This window comes from Sander lucioperca, chromosome 4 (genome assembly GCF_008315115.2).
Source record: "Sander lucioperca isolate FBNREF2018 chromosome 4, SLUC_FBN_1.2, whole genome shotgun sequence".
NCBI classification, from domain to species: domain Eukaryota; kingdom Metazoa; phylum Chordata; class Actinopteri; order Perciformes; family Percidae; genus Sander; species Sander lucioperca.
Genome location: NC_050176.1, coordinates 8,935,426 through 8,957,554, shown reverse-complemented (window position 1 = coordinate 8,957,554; position 22,129 = coordinate 8,935,426). Strand labels below are relative to the sequence as shown.

The window sequence follows — 22,129 nt, the reverse complement described above, 5'->3', positions numbered from 1 at the left end:
CTTTAATTTGATGGTGTATTATTATAAATTGAATACTGGAACAAAGCAGCTGTGGTCAGGCAATTAAAAATACAATAGTTACAGACAAAAATCTTAATCCCCAAGTGCCTCATTATTATTTCTCCATGACGCTTGTCTCACATATTGCTGTGTGTAAGACAATATAAGAGTCAATCTTCAGTCATAATTATGCTTAAAATGAGAGCTACATTACCTTAAAGACAAATCCCTGATATTTTTCACTGCAGATATCAGTGTTCATATTGCCCTTCATATAATCCAGTATAAGGAGGGTATGAGTTGGGTTTCTTCCCCCAATCTCTCGTCTGCTTCAGTCTCATGCAGTTCCCACTTGTATTGCATCCAGCTGCCTTCCACAGCTCATTAACTTCCTCATTAATCACACATGAAACATGTGGAAACACACACACACACACACACACACACAGCTTGAAATTTAAATTTAACTCACATGTGCATGATATATGTTTGTGTTCTATCAACAACCTCCAAAGTAATTAGAAGATCAAATTATTACTAGATCTAAGTTTCCCTTTTTAGAGAAATGGTTATTTGGCTCCTTTATTTGTAGCAATACTTGATGCATGTAAATAGTTTCAGTTTCCACTGATATCAAATGTCATGAAAGCAAATGGAGAACATCTAAAAACCGAGCAAAGAGGAGGTGCAAAAGTCTCAGACCAATTACAATATTTGTAATTCATTTGTAATAGATTGTATGGGTTTTTTTCTCCTAATGATGCCCAAAAAAACCTGCCTACCCCAGCTTTAAGTTCCTCAAAGAGTTGTCATTCATTCAGAGTACTTAGAGACTTCATAATAAAAAAACATGTTTGCAGGTAAACAGTTCCGGGTGCTGTTTCTCAGCACGGTGCGGACGCGTCATACCTGCAAACACAAGCAGACGGCCATCAAACGTAAAGAGCAGCTAGTTGAAGACTCAACAGAGGACCTTGACTATGGATTCCTCTCCAACTACAAGCTACTCAACACGGCCATCACCAGAGCCCAGTCCCTGGTTGCAGTTGTGGGAGACCCCATAGCACTGTGCTCTGTTGGGCGCTGCAGGTAAATAATGGCACTTTTGACTAAAGCCTTCAATACTGTAACATAACAGATCTTTATGGAAAGTGATAGTTATAAGGAACGACTGTTCTTGTGATGTGGTAAATCTACGGGATCAATGACCTTTGTTATTTGGTCTTATATTGATTTGCGTAATACTAGATATATTTTGATTAGGGTTTCCTGAAGCCATTAAAGGTATAGTAAGCAATGTTAATCCATTACACTTTTTGTCAAATTCAGCGAATATCTCCTCACGGTCACCTTGCTCTCTATTTTCTGTGTGTGCTAAAAAAGAAATCTGGTGTGCTTACACAGCCCTGGCTGTGTAAATGCAAAACAAACAGAAAGTTGTGCACGAGCTGAGTTTGCAGAGAAACAGCAAAAGAGGAAAAGAACAAAATAATACAAATTAAAAAAGAAGTTGTATGACTGGGAAAGGAGAAAGAGCCTTGTGTGGGTGAATCACATGACATGGACATCATCAGTAATTGAAGTTTTGACCTGTTTGTTCAGATTGGACCCTGTTTATTTTTCTGCATTTATTGAGCTTTGGGTTATCATCATAGTTTCATATACAGTAGCTCATAGCTATGAGGAGCCATTTGCTGCCACCCCCTATTTAAAATCTCTTTAACGTATTCACTCTTAGATCCCCTTGCCCACCATCCATCTCCATAGCAACTGTCCGTGTTTGCCTCCGCTGGTTATTATAACATGTCAGGACTTTTGCTGTTGTGGTTGTTTGCAAATGTCATTCTGCAGAAATGGAACAAGTGAATTGATATGTCCAAAATGGATGCATTTTTTTGACCATGCACATTGAGCCTCCTCCCAGGAATGACAGATCTTGGTTAGTGAAGCAGCTGCAGGAAGTGTTAAGATACAGTCAGTAGGGAGTAGCTTAGGTGAATTAGGATGTAACTAAAGGTAAAAGGCTAAATCAATTTGTTGCCGATTTCTGTGTTGTGGATCAGTTTTACAAAGTGAACTGGTTATGTGATGAGCTGCAGTTACTACTTTATCATAAAGCTGAAACAGCAAATACCGTGGATGGTGTACTGTTAAAATGTCAAAAAAAAACTGTACCCCCACATGTTAATGATTTACATTTTCCAGCTAAAAATAATTTAGCATGCTATTATCTATCATGCCAATAAGTGCAAGCCAAAGTGTTGATGTATCCACCTGTCCTGCTGTACTCTGGAATCTCATGTACAGATGTATGTGTAGACTAACTGAGTCATCCAACAGCATAATTGCAACACTAGTGAACCCTGCAATGAGTGCGGTTAGGTTCACTTCGAGATTGTGGAACCATTGGCATTTTAGTCTATACGCTAATATCTGAACACTCCTTTTGTGTATTGTGGAACTCTGACTGTTGTAGTCATTTTTTATTGTATGTGTTTTGTCTTATATTTGTCTGTCTTTTTCTATGTTTTGTATTGTGCTATGGACCGTTTTTTTGTGTCCTGAATAAAGAATAATGTAAAGTAAATAAGGATTAGCAGGCTACAATAGTTAGCACACTAATATTGTGTGGGATTTCCACCCACTCTTGTATGACAACTCCTGTATGAGGACCAAAACAGCTAACCGCTCATTTAAAGACAGTATACTAATAGATTATTGGGCCCTTTGATATTTTCTTTCTTGCATTCCTGCTACTCCCATTTTGCCTCCTAGCTTTAATTTTCTTTCCGTTTGGTGTGCTTCATCATTTTACTGATTTTCCTTGTTCTCATTTTCCCTCTCCTCTTAACACCTGCTTTACACATGCTTTTTCTACATTTGTTTTTTTTTATATTTAGCCCCCAAGAAGTAATTTCTTCTTCAGAAAAAAATCAACACGGTGATCCATGAAACACTCACTCCAAACAAGGAGAGATGAAGGAGAATGGAATTAAAACTTATCTCCATCTGTTTTGTTTTTCCCTTTTCCAGAAAATTCTGGGAACACTTTATCTCCATCTGCCATGAAAACACGAGCCTACATGGCATCACCTTTGAGCAGATCAAATCTCAGCTGGAGGCCCTGGAGCTCAAAAAGACCTACGTCCTCAACCCATTGGCCCCAGAGTTCATCCCTCGTGCCCTCAGGCCACTGCAGGGGCACCACTCTTCGCAGGTCCTACATCCCCACCACCATCCACATCCTCAGCACGCACAGCCAGCCTCCAACAAGCAGGGTCCGCAGCAGCAGCAGCAGCAGCAGCAGTCACCCCCTAAGGTGAGGTTTTTTGAATGAGGGCGGGCACAGTGGAAGGAATAACTGTTTCCATCCATCATTTCTTTTATGGGCAATTTCAACATGGGCAGTACAAATTCTGACACCAAACTGTAGAAATAATTTTTTAAAAATCTAACAAGATTTCTCTTCTGTAAATACTGAAAATAACAATTTCTTTTTTGTAGGGATTTCTCTATTAATGTAATGTGTTGGGTAACCACTTATTGGTTTGTGAAAATAGTAAACAAATTATCCGGAATAAATTGATTGCTTCTCGCTTTTAGAGAGGAACAATGATAAAAGCTTTGCACGGGCGCAAAACACATATCTATTAAAATGACTACAGGAAATTACTTCATGGTCGTTCATTTTGGCCCCAGAAAAACAACACAGATACAATATTAGCGTCACAGGTTTGGCGGAAGGATGTGTTGTTTGATTGTGTAGCTCCGGTTGAAATGTCTTTGTGTGTCTTTCTGTCCTCCCTGCCTGCCCTGAGGTAAAGGTTAACGAAATCACCACAGCTGCCAACCTGCTGCCATCACCCACTGGGCCTAATGAGACGCAGCTCCGCAGCATCAGCCGCCTTTAGAGACACACAGTTCCTCTCTCTCCACAGTCATACCATTAAGCTCAGATCCACACAGCACACACAGACGTGATATCATTATGCACTATGTAATATTTTTTTAGGGCTTTGTATTGGCAAGAATCTGGCGATATGATACGTATCATGATACATGGGTCACGATTCAATATATTGCAATATATTTCGATACTGTGCGTAAGGCAACATATTGGGATTTTTTTTAAAGTATAATTTTTAGAAAAAAGACATAAAAAAAGACATGATGTGCATAAAAGACAAAGAAGTTTACTTTAGGTAAACAATTAAGTACACAGAAAATCAAACTGCCAGTTTGGGATTGTGGTTCACAGGTTCTTAGTGAGCAAATTTTTATGCGCTAAAGTAGGCCAAAGTTCAGCCATAGCTACATTGTTAGCTTCTAGCAAAAAGTCAGGCACTGCTAGGCACTGTTAGGCGAGGACACTAGTGGTGTGTCTCAGCATAGCCATCTAGCGGTAAGGGGTTTAAACACAACATAAACGTGAACCACTGTCTTACATGAATATTATTGCACGTAAAATAAAAATAAATAAATAAAAAATAAATCGATATTGCGTTTTTGAAAACCGATACAGTATTGCAAAATAAAATATCACGATACTCAAGTGTATCGTTTTTTTTCTTACACCCCTATGTGGTATACAGCCAAATGAATCCATACAAATGTTTAATAATAGATTATTAATTTAGCTTTAAAAAGTGTCTTACCATAGTGTTGATGGGTTGAGTGTATTTGCCTTAGTGCACAGTTAACATTTGCTGCTGAAAAATATTACACAAATACTTCACCTTGTGAGTATTATACAATTCCTAATAATCAGGTTCAGTTGACCAAGTTATTTTAGTTTTTCACAGCATAACTGTAAGCACAACAGAAATGGTCAATAAATCCTAACCCGAACTCTCAACATTGTACATGGACAGAAAAGACTATACAATGTGTAGTTGCAATTACTTGTAAAAACATCAGAAAATGAGAAAGCATGCAGCGTGTTCATTGTTGGGCATCCATCTGGCCAGACATATATGCTTCAGTTGACTTCATATTGTGAAGTGCTGTTTTCAGACACAGATGGTGTTTTGGCGCAAGTATGCAAGACTGTGACACTTGTTAAATATGTCTCACATTAAAAAGCTATTTGTTTCAGCTTTAGCACAATTAGTGTCATTTTAATTGAAAGATTTGCAAGTGCAATTGCCACTTTTTTAAAACAATTATTGATTACTTTCTTTCTTAATGTATTATTTGTAAATCAGAAGTGATACTTAAGGGGGGGTATTGGGAACAAATTGAAATGTTTGATATTAAGTCAAACTTGTGTGACTTCCTCTAGGACATATTCAAGAATAGAGTATGCGTCTCTCCATTACAATCTTTCTTGCATCTCTATTTTTCTCTACAACCTGCAACCTCTTGCCATTGATTACCCAGCACAGGACACATCACCACTTCACTGACAGATTGAGTGTGCCATTGAGGACCAAACTATTATTGCTACACTTCGACACTCAAAGGAGTTTTACACAGACAAACTGGAGCCTTTTTTCTTTTCTTTTTCTTTGACTTTTAACTTGGCTGGAAAAATGGTTAGGGCTAATAATGTAACATTACAAGCAACCAAGACCCTGTATGACAGCCAGTTTAAAGTAATCTAGTATTTTTAAGATCCTGTGCTTTTCATCCTCAGCAGACTCCTGCTGTTTGAGAAAATTGATCAAATGAGACATTAAGCTTGGTTTTTGCCACTATTCAAACTTTTCAGAGGAAATGTTGCAGCAACGCATCTATGACTAGATCAAATAACCACAGCACTAGACCGTGGGCGCCATTTTCAGTCTGGCATTGCTCAGTTAAAGGTGCAATTTGAACATCAACAACTTCTCAGTCCCTCCCCCCTTTCCGCTAAATTCCAAAACGGTCTCCTAAGCCCCTCCCCCCACAAGGGAGAATGAATGCGTGTGCATGAGCAGTGATTGACACGCAGTTAGACACCCCCCCCCTGTCCCTGATTGGTGCATATGAACAGGGAGTGGTGGATTTTTGCAAATCACACTACAGGCTGTAGGCGATGCTGGAGGAGCCAGATTTTTTTTTAATTACCTGTTTTATGTAGTTCTACTCAAACATAGGGTCAGTTTCAGCAAATATGACAGAAAGTTAGTTTTATAAGTCTTACCTACTGCACCTTTAATGTTCCGCCCTAAAATATCAGCCATACAAAGCTGCCACTGCGACAATATCTCAGACCTCAGTCAGTTTTAAGAAGGGGATCCTACTCGATGAAACACTACATGCTTCACAGTTGTATCTTTGGTGCATTTATTACAATATCATTGCATTCTGCAGAGACTTTTAAATTAGTTTCACCAGTTTGATATTTGGTTGCTATGTCATGCCTACCTCATATATATATATAAAACCATAAGGACCAATCAACATTGAGTATGCTGTGCGTGAGGATGGCAGGAAACAAGGCCCTGGCTGATTTGACATTGTTTACTGAACTTATCTTTTAGTTGGTACCTGGGATCTGTCTCATAATGTGGTTTCAACATAGTCAGGCTATTTAATACTGGAATTACTGCATTTGCAGCCATATCTTTAACTGTCTTATGTGCAGGATTAGTCTTACTTTTTCTTAACAAATGGCCTTCACTTTCAAACTTGTTCTGTCTTGGTTCATACCAGGAACACAACAACAAGTCAGTCCTGTTACATTTTTGTTTAGGTGCTATCATAATTTTTCAGGGAATAGTTTTAGGTGGTGTACTGGGTTGTATTGTAATGTCAAGTGTTCAAGTTTTTTTTTTTTTTTTACAAATTGTTTTCCATCCTTTTGTTCAGAACTACTTGCTGAAATACTGAAAAATATAGTCCTAGTGCAAAAGACTGCAGTAGTAGTGAATAGTCGTAGTAGCAGCCTAAATACTGGAAAAACTAGTTTAGTTTATGGATTTCATTATACTCAACAAATATTTTCCTAGTAATATGACTAGTGTCCCTTACCTGAAAGGTAAATAATATCCGCTTTATATAATATCAGCATAGCAACAGAGTGGATCTCATGGAATGGAGGAGGAAGCATATTCACGGTCAAGGACTACATGTTAACACCACAATCAACCGAGAGACTGCGGGCTACAAAACCAGCCACTGAAAGAGCTCAAAGTAGATTGCTGCGTATGCTTGCGTGTAATGATTAATAACACATGAGAAAGGGGCCACCTAGACTCAGGTATGGGGAGATCTCATGTGAGCCCACTGCTGTGTATGTATGGGTTTGTGTGTGCACGCGCACCCCCACATGAGTAATTGTGCATGTGTGTCAGTATTGATCAGCATTCAGTTCAAACTCTCTGTATCTACATTGTAGATGCTGTATTGTGAAGCCCCTGGAGAAAGAGATTAGCAAGGGTTTTTTGGTTGTTTTCATTTAGTAGTAGAAAGAATAGACCTTTCTTAACAGATGTGTTGACTTGTAGCATGAAAAACAAAAATGCAGTCACAAAATGGATCCAGAATTAACTGAGCAATCTGTGTCCGAATCTGTGTCTGGCTATCATGTGTTTTTGATATTTTGGAGTTCTCTAGGACAGAGGCATACTGTAGGTTGTATCAGGCTGTGGCTGTTTATAGCATACATTGATCGATAGCTTTGGTGTCTTCATGGGATTTATTGATACAATTAGGGCTGGGCGATATGGCCAAAATCTTCTATCCTGATATAGGTAATTTCATATCTCGATAACAATGTATATCACGATATAGAATGTTTTCTCTCTAAATAAAAAGTCTATATGAAATAACCACATGGTAAAGCCTATTATTTTATACTCCTGGGTGAATTAAATACTTGACAAATGGTCTTACAAAAAAGTACTGAGTTTTTTTTTCATTTTACTAAGAATAGTTGTAAGTTAGTAAGGGGCTTTGGCTGCCCCATAACGCTGCTTTGTCACTTTTTGATCTACCTGTGGGACGACTCGCGCATCATGTGTGCAACTGCATGTGGTCCCGCCATGCCGGCTTTCCCTTTCGCACATATGCCGGTTTAGCTCTGTTACGGCTCTGTGACCACCTCCGCTGCCTGCTTAAAGGCGCAACAACTCTGTTCCCCCTTTCCGTCAAACAGACGGCAAGGCAGCTTTACAGCAACAGACCCGTCTTTAACAGGCTGTGTGAAAGGGGCTGTTGTGACAGATGTGGGACAGTCAGGACCATACTGGAACTGCTGTTTGCCCAGTTCCTATATTGCTTTACCGTTGCCAGAATCGTGTATTTACCCCACACTCATCCACACTCTGACTTTTCTTTTCCATTTGGCCTCTGTGAACACTTCTTTACAGTCTTGCTCAGTGACTTTTTAATGATTCTTTTGTCTTACAGGGGAAACATGCAAACCACGTCGAGCACCTTCCACCTGAAGGATATGGTAAGTGTATTCTACCGCCCATGTTTACCCCTGTTGATTATCTAAATAATAAAGGGTACCATTTTATGAAAAATGCCTTTCCTGTATTGTTATCTCATGCTCCTAAGTTATGTCTTTCTGTTGTCGTTTGAAAAACATTGAAAGTGGATTTGTTTTTATTTTTATGTCTGAATTACAGACTGGCTTTCAATTTTTTGTCAGTAGCTCATCCTGCACTTTGGGGCATATGCAGACGTATATTATTAAGGTATAATCCACCATTGATAAACGCGGCATCAATGAGTCAGTTTCCTTGTAGCATTAACAGTTGAAATTTACTTATATAACAATGACCATTTCACACATACAAGCACATACAGAAAAAAAATCCACCCACATAGCATTTCTGTCCTTATCAATATATGTTTTGTATATTATGGTCAGGTCTTAACAGTGCAACAGTGAAAGCGTTTCCATTTGCAAGCTTTTCTTTTTACTTTGTCTCCCTATATACAAACAAGCACACAACACGACAGCTTGATATGAGCCAGTCTAATGCAGCAGCCCAGATGGATGCCTGAGGCCTGAGGCTATAAAAGCCATCAGTGCGATGTAGCCTTGAACAACACAGCAAGAAGTTGTTAATACGATGTTACCGTCTACATTAGCCTAAACTGAGAAAAAAAATGAAATGGAATATGTGCAAATCCTTTCTTCCTGTCCTTCACACCAAGATGAATACATGTTGGCCATTAGCTATTCATTGTTTCTTTCTAAAAGAATCATACAGGTTATTGTCTAACATTTTTCAAGCTATGAATAGTTAGATATGCCTTGGCTTGCGTGTTACGCGTTACTATCAATGTGTCATCACATTAGGGTTAAGAACCATTTGCATTTACTTGTAATACCATGCCATCTTCTCTCATTGCAGTCCAACCCAACCCAGCCGTGCTAATGGGAAACCCTATTCGGGCATTCACACCACCCTTGGGTAGCACACCTTCTGGCATGGGCAAGTCACCCAGTCCTGTTCAGAGGATAGATCCTCATACAGGCGCCAGTATCCTCTACGTCCCAGCTGTGTATGGTGGAAACATGGTCATGTCCATGCCCCTGCCTGTAAGTTTCCTGATTCTGGTAACAAACTGACAGATCTATGTGTAAGAATGTATACTTATCCAATGTGCAAAACATGCCACGGTCATATATTTCAGCTACTACAAAGGATTCTATCAAAAAAAATTGAAAAGAAAAATATGGAAGTGCAAGATTGCACCTCTAAGTGTCAATGTGTCAGTGGAATATGTGCATATTTTTTGAAAAACAAATCATTTAATTTACAATGTGAGAATATCAGTGGATATCAGTCCACTGTTAAGAAGCTCACTTCTGTGTTAAATTTATGTTATTTATGTGGTGTTACATATTGTATGGACAATGAAGCTCCACATGGTTCCTAGTACAATTAAATGGAATAAAAGTATGCACAGGCATTACTGTTCAAATTAATGTCATACTCGACATACAGGTGGTTTTTGCACGTGATCATGATTGAAACGAAAGGACTAAGACTTAGGTATTTGGCTTTATACATTAGTTTGTAATTACCATTATTGGCGGTTGTGCTGTCCATAATCCACAGTGCTTGTTTTCCTCCCTATCCTCTTTCATGGTGTCTTAAACAATAATCTGTCAATCTGTGTTTTTATTTCCTTAGTTGCCTTGGCCAGGTTACCAGAATCGCTTTGCTGTGGACCCTCGTATCATGAGCCACCCAGCAGCTGTGGCCTACAACTTCAATCTGTTGCAGGCCCAGAATCGAGGCTCACCCATTCCTTACAGTGGAGTGGCCCCCCCTCTTGGAATGGGCCAGCCCAGCCCTGACAAGGAGCTACAGGCAGATCCCATCAGAAATGGTGTGCATTGATTTAATTTACCACATCAAGCAACCACCCACAATCATAAGTTACTGTATAAAATAGCCAAGCATATGGTAATAAGTTTGTTTTGGGTTTTGACTTCTTCTTAGGTAAATTAGAGGGATGCCGAAAGGCAGAACAGAGCCGTCTTCAGACACCAGAGAGGAAAACCGCAGACATGAAGGAAAAACAGGCAAGATGTTGTCATTATGTTTCATTTTTTTTAACCAGAAGCAACTTGTTCATTTTATGTAGAGCCAAAAGTGTTTGCTCATGAAGTTTTGGATTGATTTTTTTTTTGTCCAGGGAGAATTAGACACAGGCCAAAGTCGAAGTCTAGACTCGCAGGCAGATGGGCTAGTTGGATTTCCTAATGCGCTGCTCCATCGAAAAGATCCCTCAGCTGCCCAAAGACCTCTCAACTACCACCTGGCACCACCCAACCAAGCTTTTCCTCCACATCCTGCCAGTGGAAGAACCTTCCCCCCACAGTATCCAGTCTCCAGGCTTCCTTATCGGGTCAGCCAGCCTCAACACCCAGGGATGGCCCCACAGAGTCAACAGCAACAGCTCAGCCCTGCATACACTGGTGGTAGCCACAACGCTTCCTTCTTTAGTGGTCCCATACCCCCCCACAGGGCTGTCCAGTCTCCCACTATGGATGGTCCGGAGCCTGGAGTGGTGGAGGAGATGAGTAGCTCTATTAGAACTCCAATGGGCCATTCAGGGGGCCACCACCCAGGCCTGTCACAGCATAACAGGGTCAACAGCTTTGGGGAGGACGGACAGGATGGAAGCCTGGGAGATAGTGTGGGTGAGTGGAGGATCTTTTTTAATAAACAGCTGAAATTTCAGCAAATGCAGAAGATGTTGGTTGTAATACCAGCTCTTTAAAATATTAAAATGTTAAAGTGCCCATATTATAAAAAAACAAACAGTTTTTCTGGGATTTGGGGTGTTCTTTTGTGTCTCTGGTGCTTCCACATACATACAAACTTTGAAAAAAATCCATCCATGCTGTTTAGAGTGAGATACAGTTTCTGAATGTGTCCTGCCTTCAGTCTCCGGGTGAGCTGTTTCATATGTAGAAACATTATGCAATTATATCTAGTTCTATGGTTCCTTTCCTGTATTGAAACATTTACTAGATAATCATTCATAGTATATCAGTTTAAAGAGATCCTAAACTTAACAGCGTACAGTACCATAGCCCACCGAGTCATGAGGACATCACCAGTGACTCTAAAACTAATCATGTGGTTCCCCTTTCAGACCTTCAGGGTCCATTGGCTCTAGAGGCCCTGAGCCAGCAGCAGCAGGCAGCCAGACTGGGCCAGTGGGGGGAGGCTGCAGGCCCTTTTCTCCAGGGCAGCGTTGCCTTCCCTCTGCCACAACAGCTCGCCCACCTTGCTCAGCCCGGCATAGCTCGCTTCCCCCATCAGCTGCTCAGGGCAGCTAGTTGGGGCCTTAGTGCCAATATGGAGGATGAAGCTGTCACTTCTGCCTCAACTGGGCCACCTTTCACCAGGCAAGACTAAGCACCAGTTTAAACTTGATACTAAAGAAATATTGCCGTTTTTTCCAATGAACATATTATGTAAGATTTAAAATCGAGTGTAACAGCAGAGCTAGCTAAAACAAGATAACTACTTGAAATTTGACTTACACCGTAACCATTGCTGTATGTTTCTTTTTGTTGGTTGCCATGGCTACTGTTAAGTTGAGTTGTAATTGTCGTTCCTAAATAGTTTTCTTTTCCTTGCTCCTGCTTACAAACATAATACAGAGTTCAGATTTAAAGAAATACATTTTAAACTTCCAGGTACCCGGGCCTCTTGAGAGAGATGCCCCCACAGGAACAGTCTGAACGCAGGGATGCTGCTGAGATGCAGCCCCCACCTCAATCTCGTCTCCTCCAGTACCGCCAGTCCCAGCCCCGTGCCTCAGGTGACCCTTCATCCTCCTTAGCCGCCACCTCCAATCATGCAGGCCCTTTCCCATCAGGACCTTACTCCCACGACGCAGGCCGCGATCTCCTTAACGACACCCTTCTGAACAACCCAGCTCTACAGCAACAGCACCTGGGGAACCCCCTGTATAATACTGGTAGCTACCCACATCAGCCACCAGCCCACTCTGCCAGCCCCCCTCCCTCCCAGGTCAAATACCTTTTGCAGGAGGCCCAGTGGCCTCATGGTGGAGCTCCGTCAGTGAGCCAACCACAGCAGAACCACCTATTAGGGAACCAGGGCCACGGCCTTCCTTATGGACTGCCCATCATGGCTCACCCTAACAGACAGGAGCAAGTCCACCTGATGCAACTTCACCATCAGCACCAGCAGCAGCAGCAGCAGCAGCAACAACAACAACAACAACAACAACAACAACAACAACAACAACAACATCAGCAGCAGCAGCAACAGCAGCAGCAACAACACCAACAGAGTCAAGGTCCAGACCAGGAGTCCTACCACCCACTGTCCCCCAGAACATCAGCAGCCACAGCCCTTCACAATGTAGATGAGGTAAATTTATTCATTTATTTGGATGTTTATTATTTGGATCCCTGTCAAAGTATCTAAACATTTGCTGTATACTAAAATAAAATATCTAAACTTAAGGAGTTAATGGGACACAGGCTTCAGTACAGGCTAAAACTACTTCAGATAGATGCTGTAGTAACTGTATTTGTATTAATCAAACATCTTTTTACATTGGATTTGTGCTTGAAAGAACAAACCTCTGTATGCCTGTAGTTTGCAAAACAATGAGGTGCTCTATGTAGGGTTAGGTACCGAAACCCGGTTCCACTATGGAACCGGCTCCTACGCAAATGGTAGTATTTGGACCGGATTAGAACGCAAATATCGGTTCTGACTGAAATATTTTCCCTCTGTCGCTCCGGACAGCGGCAGACTGTTTTTTCTTTCTCCCTTTTACGCCGAGTGGCGTACGTGCCCGCTTGCGACTCGCGGTGTGAAGCGCGTGTCCGCGCTATTCCCCCGACGTGCACTCTACAATCACAGCTGATAGACAGCTTTTTGTACACGCTCCGAAACAGACATAAAAATATCACACTTTCTCTGTAGTCTACCGTTAGCTAGCTATCGTAAATGTAGGCTACTTTTTAAATAGCATATTTTCCCTCTGGGCTCACCAAAACGGACGTAAAGGCATATTAACCATTCACTGCACGTGATCGCTAGTAAACATATTACGCTCTGCTAGTCTATCGTTCAGGCCAAGACCCTGTAGCCTGGTGGTATTGTCTGCCCTTTCAAACTCATACCTGTGTGTACAGGCCTCTTGGACACCACCTGAGAGTTTTCTCCTGTGCAGGATATGCCATAAGTCAGGAGAGGTGTAGTATCTCACCAGAGAAGGCAAATATGGTCATTTTTCTGCAAAAGAACTGCTAAAGTTTGAAGCTGGTTGGCATACCAACTCAACAACATTTATTTAGTTCTTACTTGTTAATAGTGTAACTGTTATTTGTTAAATTATTGTAGTTATGTGTTAGGTATTGTAATTTCCCCTTGCGGGATTAATAAAGTATACATTAGTATTATTGTTATTATTTGGTGACTTAGGTTTACTTATTATATATTTAAGTACTTTCAAACGTTAATATATTGTTAAATTTAAATAATTTTCAATTTAAGAAAAACTCCATAAAAGAGCCTTTCTTTGATGTCATTTTTCAGTTTTTCAAGTATCGGTTTAGGAATCAGTTAGGAATCGGAATTGTTTTAAAAGTACCGGTTTGGCATCGGAATCGTAAAAATCCAAACGGTACCCAACCCTAGCTCTATGCACAGCAATGGTGCAGAAAGTAGAATGTTATTTGACAAATACTTGCGCAGGAGTTGTGTTTTTGCTTTTATTTATGCCTCCATCACTGCCGCTGTGAAAAGATGATGCTGTTGTGCTCGTTGTTTATGTACAACTGCAAGGTCCCAACGGTTCTGTGTGACTTAGTATATCGTTTTCACCCTTTTCTCTATTTTATCCATCTTTTTTGTCTGTGCAGTATGAACCCAGAGGTCCAGGCCGGCCTCTCTATCAGCGCCGCATCTCGTCTACCTACCAAGATGAATCGTCTCCAGCCAACGCCCACAATGCCCTTTCCCAGCAGTCCCAGCCCTGTACATCAGACCCCCAGGACCACCCTCACCCGCACATACAGCATCATCAGCACCCACATGCCCCGTATGGTTACCCCTCACATGACCTCTGGCCCAGTAATGGTGGGGGTCCCGGCCCGTTCCAGAACATTCCATGTAACGGAGCCGGCACACTTGCTCAGCACCGGGACCTTCTGGGTAAGTATCTCCAAATATGCTGTTGTTAAGGATTATGTTCTTTTACACAGAGTTGTTTAGTTACTTTTGAGAACTATATTTATATTCATGTTCCATCTAAATCTAATTTATCTCAACAATCTTTTTGGGGTACCTTTTTCTATCTTTTAATCATGTCTTCTTTCTGGGTCCTGCAGCTTCTAAGGCCCTTCGTCAGACGGAGGAGCAGGTGAAAGCCGAGGCCACAGCAGCACAGCAGACGCACCCACACGCCCTCAACTCCCTTCAGCACCTTGGACAGTTTCCTCCTCTCATGCCCAATAACAAGCAGCAGCAGCCGCCTCCGCCGCCGCCACCGCCGCAGGCTCCCACAGAGGCCAGCCAGGGGGCTCCCAATTTAAGCAAACCACCCACCATGTCCTATGCCAGTGCCCTCCGCGCTCCACCCAAACCCCGAGCTGTTCGCCCTGAACAGGTCAAAAAGAACAGCGACCCTCTCTCCCTCCTACAAGAGCTGAGTATAGGAAGTTCAAATGGTAGCAATGGGTATTATTCCTACTTTAAATGAGTGTCACCCCTCCCACATAATAAGTGATGAAATATAAAACTAAACAAAAAAAGGCAAAACTGTTTTTAAAAACACAAAAAAAAAATATATAGTGCAAAGTGCATTTACAAATTGTTTCTATTAGTAGGTTTGTTTTCTGCATTTTGTTTCATTTTAACTTTTTATTTGTAACAGTCATCTTTTCTCCTGTTTCACATATCTGTGAAGAAAATAAGTATATATAATGAATGCATTACTGGTATATATACATACTCATTATGTATATATGAATATATACTTATATTATCTACACTTGTATATGTACGTAATGCTAAAAAAAAAAAAAAAGTTATAAAAAAACAAAAAAATAAAAAAGGCGAGATTTGGTTGACCACTTAGCTACCTGCATATTTTTCCTTATTGAAGTTGGTTTTGTTGGTTACTAAATAAGTATGTTGAAGTTTTTATCATTTTCTATTCCTCAGTTTTGAGTGGACGTTACGTCTTGGTTTTCATACTACTGTAATTGTGGTAAACAAAAGCTAAGTGGTCAACTGACACAGAAACTACATGGAACAGTGTATAGAAGTAGATACATTTTCCTCTAATCTGTAAATATAAAGAAAATAAAAGACTGAATTGTATGCCACAGACATGTCCTTAAATTCCTGTATCATGCTAGCATTTGCATTATGAATTATTTTCCGTTTGTTGGCTTCTGATCCTTAATTCGTAGACACCCTGGGAATAGCTGGGAATTATCTTCAGTGATTTAGTAATACATGGGATTATTTACTGAAAAATAACTACAAATATTAATTGCGTATTTCACTTTTTATCATTGTCTCATCAGCAACCATAGATGCAGTGTGAAAATGTCAAAATAGCAACAACCATGTCATTCCCCCTTTGTTTGTTTTAAGGATCAGAGAACATCAGACATCGCTTTCTATGATAAGATAATCCCAAACTGCTTCGCTTGTGGCCGATGCTCAGTCATTTTATTATTTCTTTTGTTTGTGTCAACAATAATCTTCACCACGGAAATTGTTTCAATAACTGCTGGGGATATGAAATGTTTTTATTTTTTGTCACTAATTGACATTGAGGGGGTTTTTTTTTGGAAAAGGTTGCAGTATTAAGGTTTGTGAAAGTGAAGAGTGGTGAGGTCAGACTGGTGTGTCATGATAGGTAAGTTGACACTGAGGATGTGATCAACACTGCCAGTCAGACGTTTTTGAACAAGCTAAATGTTAGCATTTTTGGTTAAATCTAAAGTATATTGAAACTAGATTCATAGCATTTACCCTGAAATTAGAAAATACAAATCAGTAACACACTGTTGTGACCTTTTATTTGATTGGAAATGGCCTGGATCTTGGTCAACAGCATACTGTATTATTCAGATTGTTGATGCTGTCTATGCTTTTAACATACTGTTGGTCTCACAGACGTTTTTCAGTCATAGTTTCTAGATGCCTTGTCATAGTGTAAGAAGACCATTTGCCATTTTCTCTGTAAAATAATCGTTTAATCTCTGAGTATTATGAACCTTACAATAAACAATCACGTATCTCACCCATAAGCTAGTATTTGCTCCCATTTCAACCAAAATCATTGACCGTAAAATTCAAAGTCTAAAGCATCCTTATTTTTTGTTTTTCTAATTTCAGGGCATTCAAAGCAAAGAGTCTCTCCCCCCCATATCTCTTTCAACGCTCTTGAGCTTGAGATTTAACCAAAAGAGTAATGCAGTTACTATACAGTAAGCTGTTCAAAGACGTATGCCTGTTAATGTGTGTCTTTTTTTTGTTAGACTGCATAATAAGAATGAGTCGTTAATGTCGTGTACGTTGTTCCTGGTCATTCGGAGAACTACATTATACACATTTTCAGTCTGATTTTATGGATATATCAATATTAAAGCGGTAGATTAATCTCATTCCCTTTAATTTAATTGAAAAAGCTCTGGGACTGTGCTTTACATTTGTGACATCCACATTACTTTCTTCTCTCACAACCTAAAACACATAATGAACATAACACAGGAACATTCATGTTTGAATTCCAGTCAGTGAGTTGCTTGTTATTCGTTGACACACACGGAGGCCACACAGCTTACATGCACATGAATTTCACTGCTAACATACTGAAGCCCCGGTGATCTGAAGCCCCCCTGCAGGTGAAATATAAAAAAAAAAGATGCCGATACTATTATCTGCCAAGGTTGTTCCTTTTTATGATGAAAGCAATACTGGAAACAGTCATCCAGTGCTTGGTCCTGTTATATGTAATTCATTTTAATTGTTGAAACACCACTGCCCCATTTGAAAATTGATAAAATTGTAATAAAAGTATCCTGCTGTTTCATGGCTTTTATATGGCAGTTAGTCACTGTTAAATCTCTTAAAATGTCACTTCCTCAAAAAGCTAGTACCCCACGGCTTATAACTTAGATGTGTTTTTAACAGTCAGCGGAGAGCTTCACGGTTTTATTTGTACGTTTTTAAGTTTTGACATTGTAATTCAAAGGTCCAGATTTTTTGACTTGGCGGAGAACACATACTTGTAAATATGCATTTTCTAGGTATTTACAAACACAAACTTTGGGATCGCCTCAATTTTGTAGAAGCTGTTCAAAGAAGAGGTATGCCCTTTTTAATTATGCAAATTCACAAAATAATAATTATAGAAATGGACAACTACAACAACCCAGTTGCGACATCTTGTTGTAACCTTTTAGATTCTTTTTTTCTTTTCTTTTTTTAAGAAGGTGTCTGGCTGATTTGACAAAGAGGAGAATTTCTGTTGCAGCTGTTATAAGACGACTTATTTCACTGTACAATACATATTTTTAAGTATATGTTGCTGGATTTGTCCTGTTCTGTTTTCTCACTGCTATACAACAATCAACATGGATTCTTTCTTTTTTCTACAGTGAAGACTGTTTTCTTTTCGTGCATGTTGAGATGACTTGGCTGGTTTTTATCCCTGTTTTTATGAGTTTGTTGATTTGTGGATTTAAAAAAAAAAAAAAAAAGAAGAAAAAAAGCTTTTGTTCAATCTACAGAGTCAAATTTTGGTATATTATTTGATGTGTACAATAACTTGTGACATTATCAACAAAACTATTATGATATTTTACTAACATGTCAATCAAATATGTAATGGTCATGTAAGTTCTTTTTTTGTCTGCAGTTACTTAGCAGGGCTAAAGCTGAGGTTGCTCCCTGGTGTGTGTCGTAGTTACGAAGCTTTGGACGTGTTTGTTTGGGGAATAATTTTTTCCCCCAAGCAGTTGTTGGCTAATCTCTGAAGTTGTGCAATACTAATATTTCACCGCTTCTTCACTTTTATTTATTTTTGAAGCAGAAGAGATTGAGCCAAAGACATTTTAAAGGGATTTTATTTACAACCTTTCATCATTGCTGGTTTTTAAGGCTTCATTTTCAATTTTTTTTTTCTTTTCTAAAATGAGTTTGACAGGATCTTTGCTATGAAACTAAGGGTCTTAAGTCTTGTAATGAAGTTGGATTTGAAATGTTTTCACCACCCAATATTGCACCATGAATCATCATATGATTTTTTTTTTTTTTTTAAATAATCTGTGTTGCCTTTTAAGACCAGAACCAGACCAAAACCAGCTTGTGTGTGTGGCACATGGAAAGGGAGCAACCTTTTGCCCAGCCAGTAGAGAGCACTGTGTTCAGCCTTCTATAAACGCCACATCTCTTCCTGTTATCTGTTTGCTCTCCTCTGTTCTTCCCTCGCTGCAGTGAATCAATGGCACACCTGTTCTCCCAGCCTCCCAGTCCCATTGGTTCCTCCCTCGTGGGTACAAAATAATGAATAGATCTGTTTTACTCTTCTTCATTTCAATTGGTGGTGGTTATAATAAAGGTTTTAGACTGTGTTTCAAAGTTTTTTTTCTTTTTTATTTGTTTCTCTATTAAAGTGTTTTTATTGAAAATGCTCGAGTTCTGTCTTTTTGTATCATCCTCTGCATTACACAGCAGTACCATAGAGAAGCCTTTGTGCCTACATTAAATATATCAGCATGTCACTGTGTACAGGAATTATCAGGGGTTTCGGTGTAGTTTAAGTGGTAACTAGTTACCTAGAGCAGGGGTCTTCAATGTTTTTTAGGCCAAGGACCCCTTAGCTGAAATAGAGACAGAGCAGGGACCCCCCACTACATATGTTATTAAATTGGGTTGCATATTAAACTGGACCTACAATAACGTATAGGGTGGCCTAAATCCTTTACAGATACCTTTTTTTTGTGGTGCATATAATATATTAAAATCATTATTGACATTCATATATTTACATGTTTTAATGTTAAACATACATGTAGGACAGTGAATCCTTAAGCTTTACTTCATCAATGTTGTGTAAGTTTAAAAAAACAAATCACAAAGGCCGATTTATCTTTGCTAATAATATGTAGGATTCATGTTTATGTATATTTTCAGACATATAAACTTTTGAACTTTTTTAAAAATGATTAAACATTAACATGGGGCCCCCCTGCAGTAACTCTAAGGACCCCCTAAGGGTCCTGGACCCCCCAGTTGAAAGTCCGGAAGGCTCTGGGCTCCTCAGCACTTGCAGTTAGAAAGACCAGACTTTGTGGCCTCAGAAAACATACCTAAATTAAACCAAATACTTACACTAAGGCACTGACAAATGCAGTGTAGAAACAGTTATAGGGATCCTCCGTGGATAGCCACGCTTGATTCAACCCCAAAAGCTTTCCACCATCTACCTAAAAAATGGTCACACTGTCAGCAGCAGCTTCTCCTTTGTCACAACCCGGCTCTTGACAAAAGAAGGGAAATACCACAGTTGTACAAGGAAGAACATATTTATTTACAGAATTTGCAACAAAAAAATAATTAAATGTGTGGAATGGTAAATCAGTATGTCAGTAGTGTTAGTGAGTGGATGTATGAAAGTGTTGTGTTGTATGGTGTAAAATAAAGATAAGTGCAACTAAAAGAAACCAACAAAAGAAAATGTGTTGCACCAGTGATGGAGTGACAGAGCCAACACCGGCCAACATCCACCTATCCGTATGCCTTTTTCTTTGGTACATGAAAGCAAAGGAAACAAACAAAACACAAAGTCATCTCAAATGTAAGTTTACCAAAGCTTATCAAGATTTAATTGTGGTTACAAAGATATAGCACATAAACACACACACACACACACACACACACACACACACACACACACACACACACACACACACACACACACACACTTAACTAAAAACTTGTTTAATTTGGATGCCATATTAAATGAAAAAGTCAAAAACATAATTAAGAATATAGAAATCTATTTCAGCAATTGTCACTACTATTAGTATTCCGGTTTGATTTTTTTTTTTCTTTCACTTGTTTTTTAGTCAAACATATCAGAAAAGTGACAGTCAAAATAAAAATAATTAGAAATAAACTAAATCAATGTTTGCCCTAAACAAGCTTACAACAGCTACAGGTTTTGCAAAAAAAAGTTACAATACATTATTCTAAACTGCTCACCTCTATATGCCCGGGACAGCAGCTGTTTCATACAGCAGGTGATGCCGAGCAAAGTTAAAACTAATGTCTGGATGAGAGACTTTCAGTTTGTCTCAGAATTCCCACAGATACAGTACAACACAACTTCAAGATCATACAGGGACCTGTCAAAAAAAAGTCATGCTTAGCATTAAATTCCACAGCAATTAGTAAGTAGGTAAACTACAACTACCGATAATCTTGTATTGTACAATTTTGATATTATGCAAATTAGCCTTGTTCTATCCCACCTGAATAACTCTACACCCTTCTTGTTCTTTTTCATACTTTCTTTGTTGTGGTGTTGCAGTTTATGTTGTGCTCTACCTTGGAAAAGGTGTATACTATACTATACTATACTATACTATATAGTATAGTACAGTATAGTATAGTATGGTATGGTATAGTATAGTATAGTATAGTATAGTATAGTATAGTATGGTATAGTATGGTATAGTATAGTATGGTATGGTATGGTATGGTATAGTATAGTATAGTGTAGTATGGTATAGTATGGTATAGAATAGTATAGTATGGTATGGTATGGTATAGAATGCTATGGTATGGTATAGTATAGTATAGTATGGTATGGTATGGTATGGTATAGTATAGTATGGTATGGTATGGTATAGAATGCTATGGTATGGTATAGTATAGTATAGTATGGTATGGTATGGTATGGTATAGTATGATATGGTATGGTATAGTATAGTATGGTATAGTATGGTATGGTATAGTATGGTATGCTATGGTATGGTATAGTATAGTATAGTATGGTATAGTATGGTATGGTATAGTATGGTATGGTATGCTATGGTATGGTATAGTATAGTATAGTATGCTATGCTATGCTATGCTATGCTATGCTATGCTATGCTATGGTATAGTATAGTATGGTATAGTATGGTATGGTATAGTAGAGCATATGGTGTGAAGGCTTCTCAAACTCAACTGGAACAAAGCAGCAACTTGAACTTGCAGCACCAGCCCACATTTTCTCTCTTTGTTTTTTAAGGCTATAACTGACCGACCAGCGCTGTCATTCATACTGTAGACAGTTTTTTGTCTGCATGGTTCGGCTGGCTAATGTCCAATCTGAAAACAAAACAAAACAGTGTGTTATTATTTTCACTTGAGATAACGACAACTAAGCTGACACTGTCTGCACGTGGAGTCAAAGGTTGGGATTTTTTGTGATCTCTGTACATTGCTTCCAAACAGGGAAATGCTGTAACATCCTCTGATGCAAATACCAATTTGCCACATTTCAATGGGTCATGATGACGCATAAAAACGAACAGAGACTATTATTGTATCAGTTTGGTTTGGAAGCTGTAAACGAAAAGTAAAAGGCCTTGTATGTGCACCTGCTAGAGCTGAACCTTTTCCAACATGATCATTGCTGCAGACTGTGTGGGTGTTTAGCATTCAGCGTG

At 39.3% G+C, this 22,129-nt stretch overlaps 1 protein-coding gene across 2 annotated transcripts in view; it reads left to right on the top strand.

Moving 5' to 3' along the window:
- The window catches only part of helz (helicase with zinc finger), a 71,532-nt gene extending 52,490 nt beyond the window's left edge, over window positions 1–19,042 (top strand). For both annotated transcript variants that reach the window (XM_036000767.1, XM_031289596.2), the window contains exons 23-33: window positions 861–1,089; window positions 3,034–3,319; window positions 8,335–8,380; window positions 9,294–9,481; window positions 10,080–10,278; window positions 10,392–10,474; window positions 10,588–11,095; window positions 11,554–11,809; window positions 12,104–12,806; window positions 14,312–14,603; window positions 14,780–19,042. In XM_036000767.1, the coding sequence (XP_035856660.1) occupies window positions 861–1,089; window positions 3,034–3,319; window positions 8,335–8,380; window positions 9,294–9,481; window positions 10,080–10,278; window positions 10,392–10,474; window positions 10,588–11,095; window positions 11,554–11,809; window positions 12,104–12,806; window positions 14,312–14,603; window positions 14,780–15,150 (3,161 nt within the window). In that variant the 3' untranslated portion in view covers window positions 15,151–19,042. The remainder of the gene's footprint in view (window positions 1–860; window positions 1,090–3,033; window positions 3,320–8,334; window positions 8,381–9,293; window positions 9,482–10,079; window positions 10,279–10,391; window positions 10,475–10,587; window positions 11,096–11,553; window positions 11,810–12,103; window positions 12,807–14,311; window positions 14,604–14,779) is intronic.
- Window positions 19,043–22,129: the final 3,087 nt, after the last annotated feature.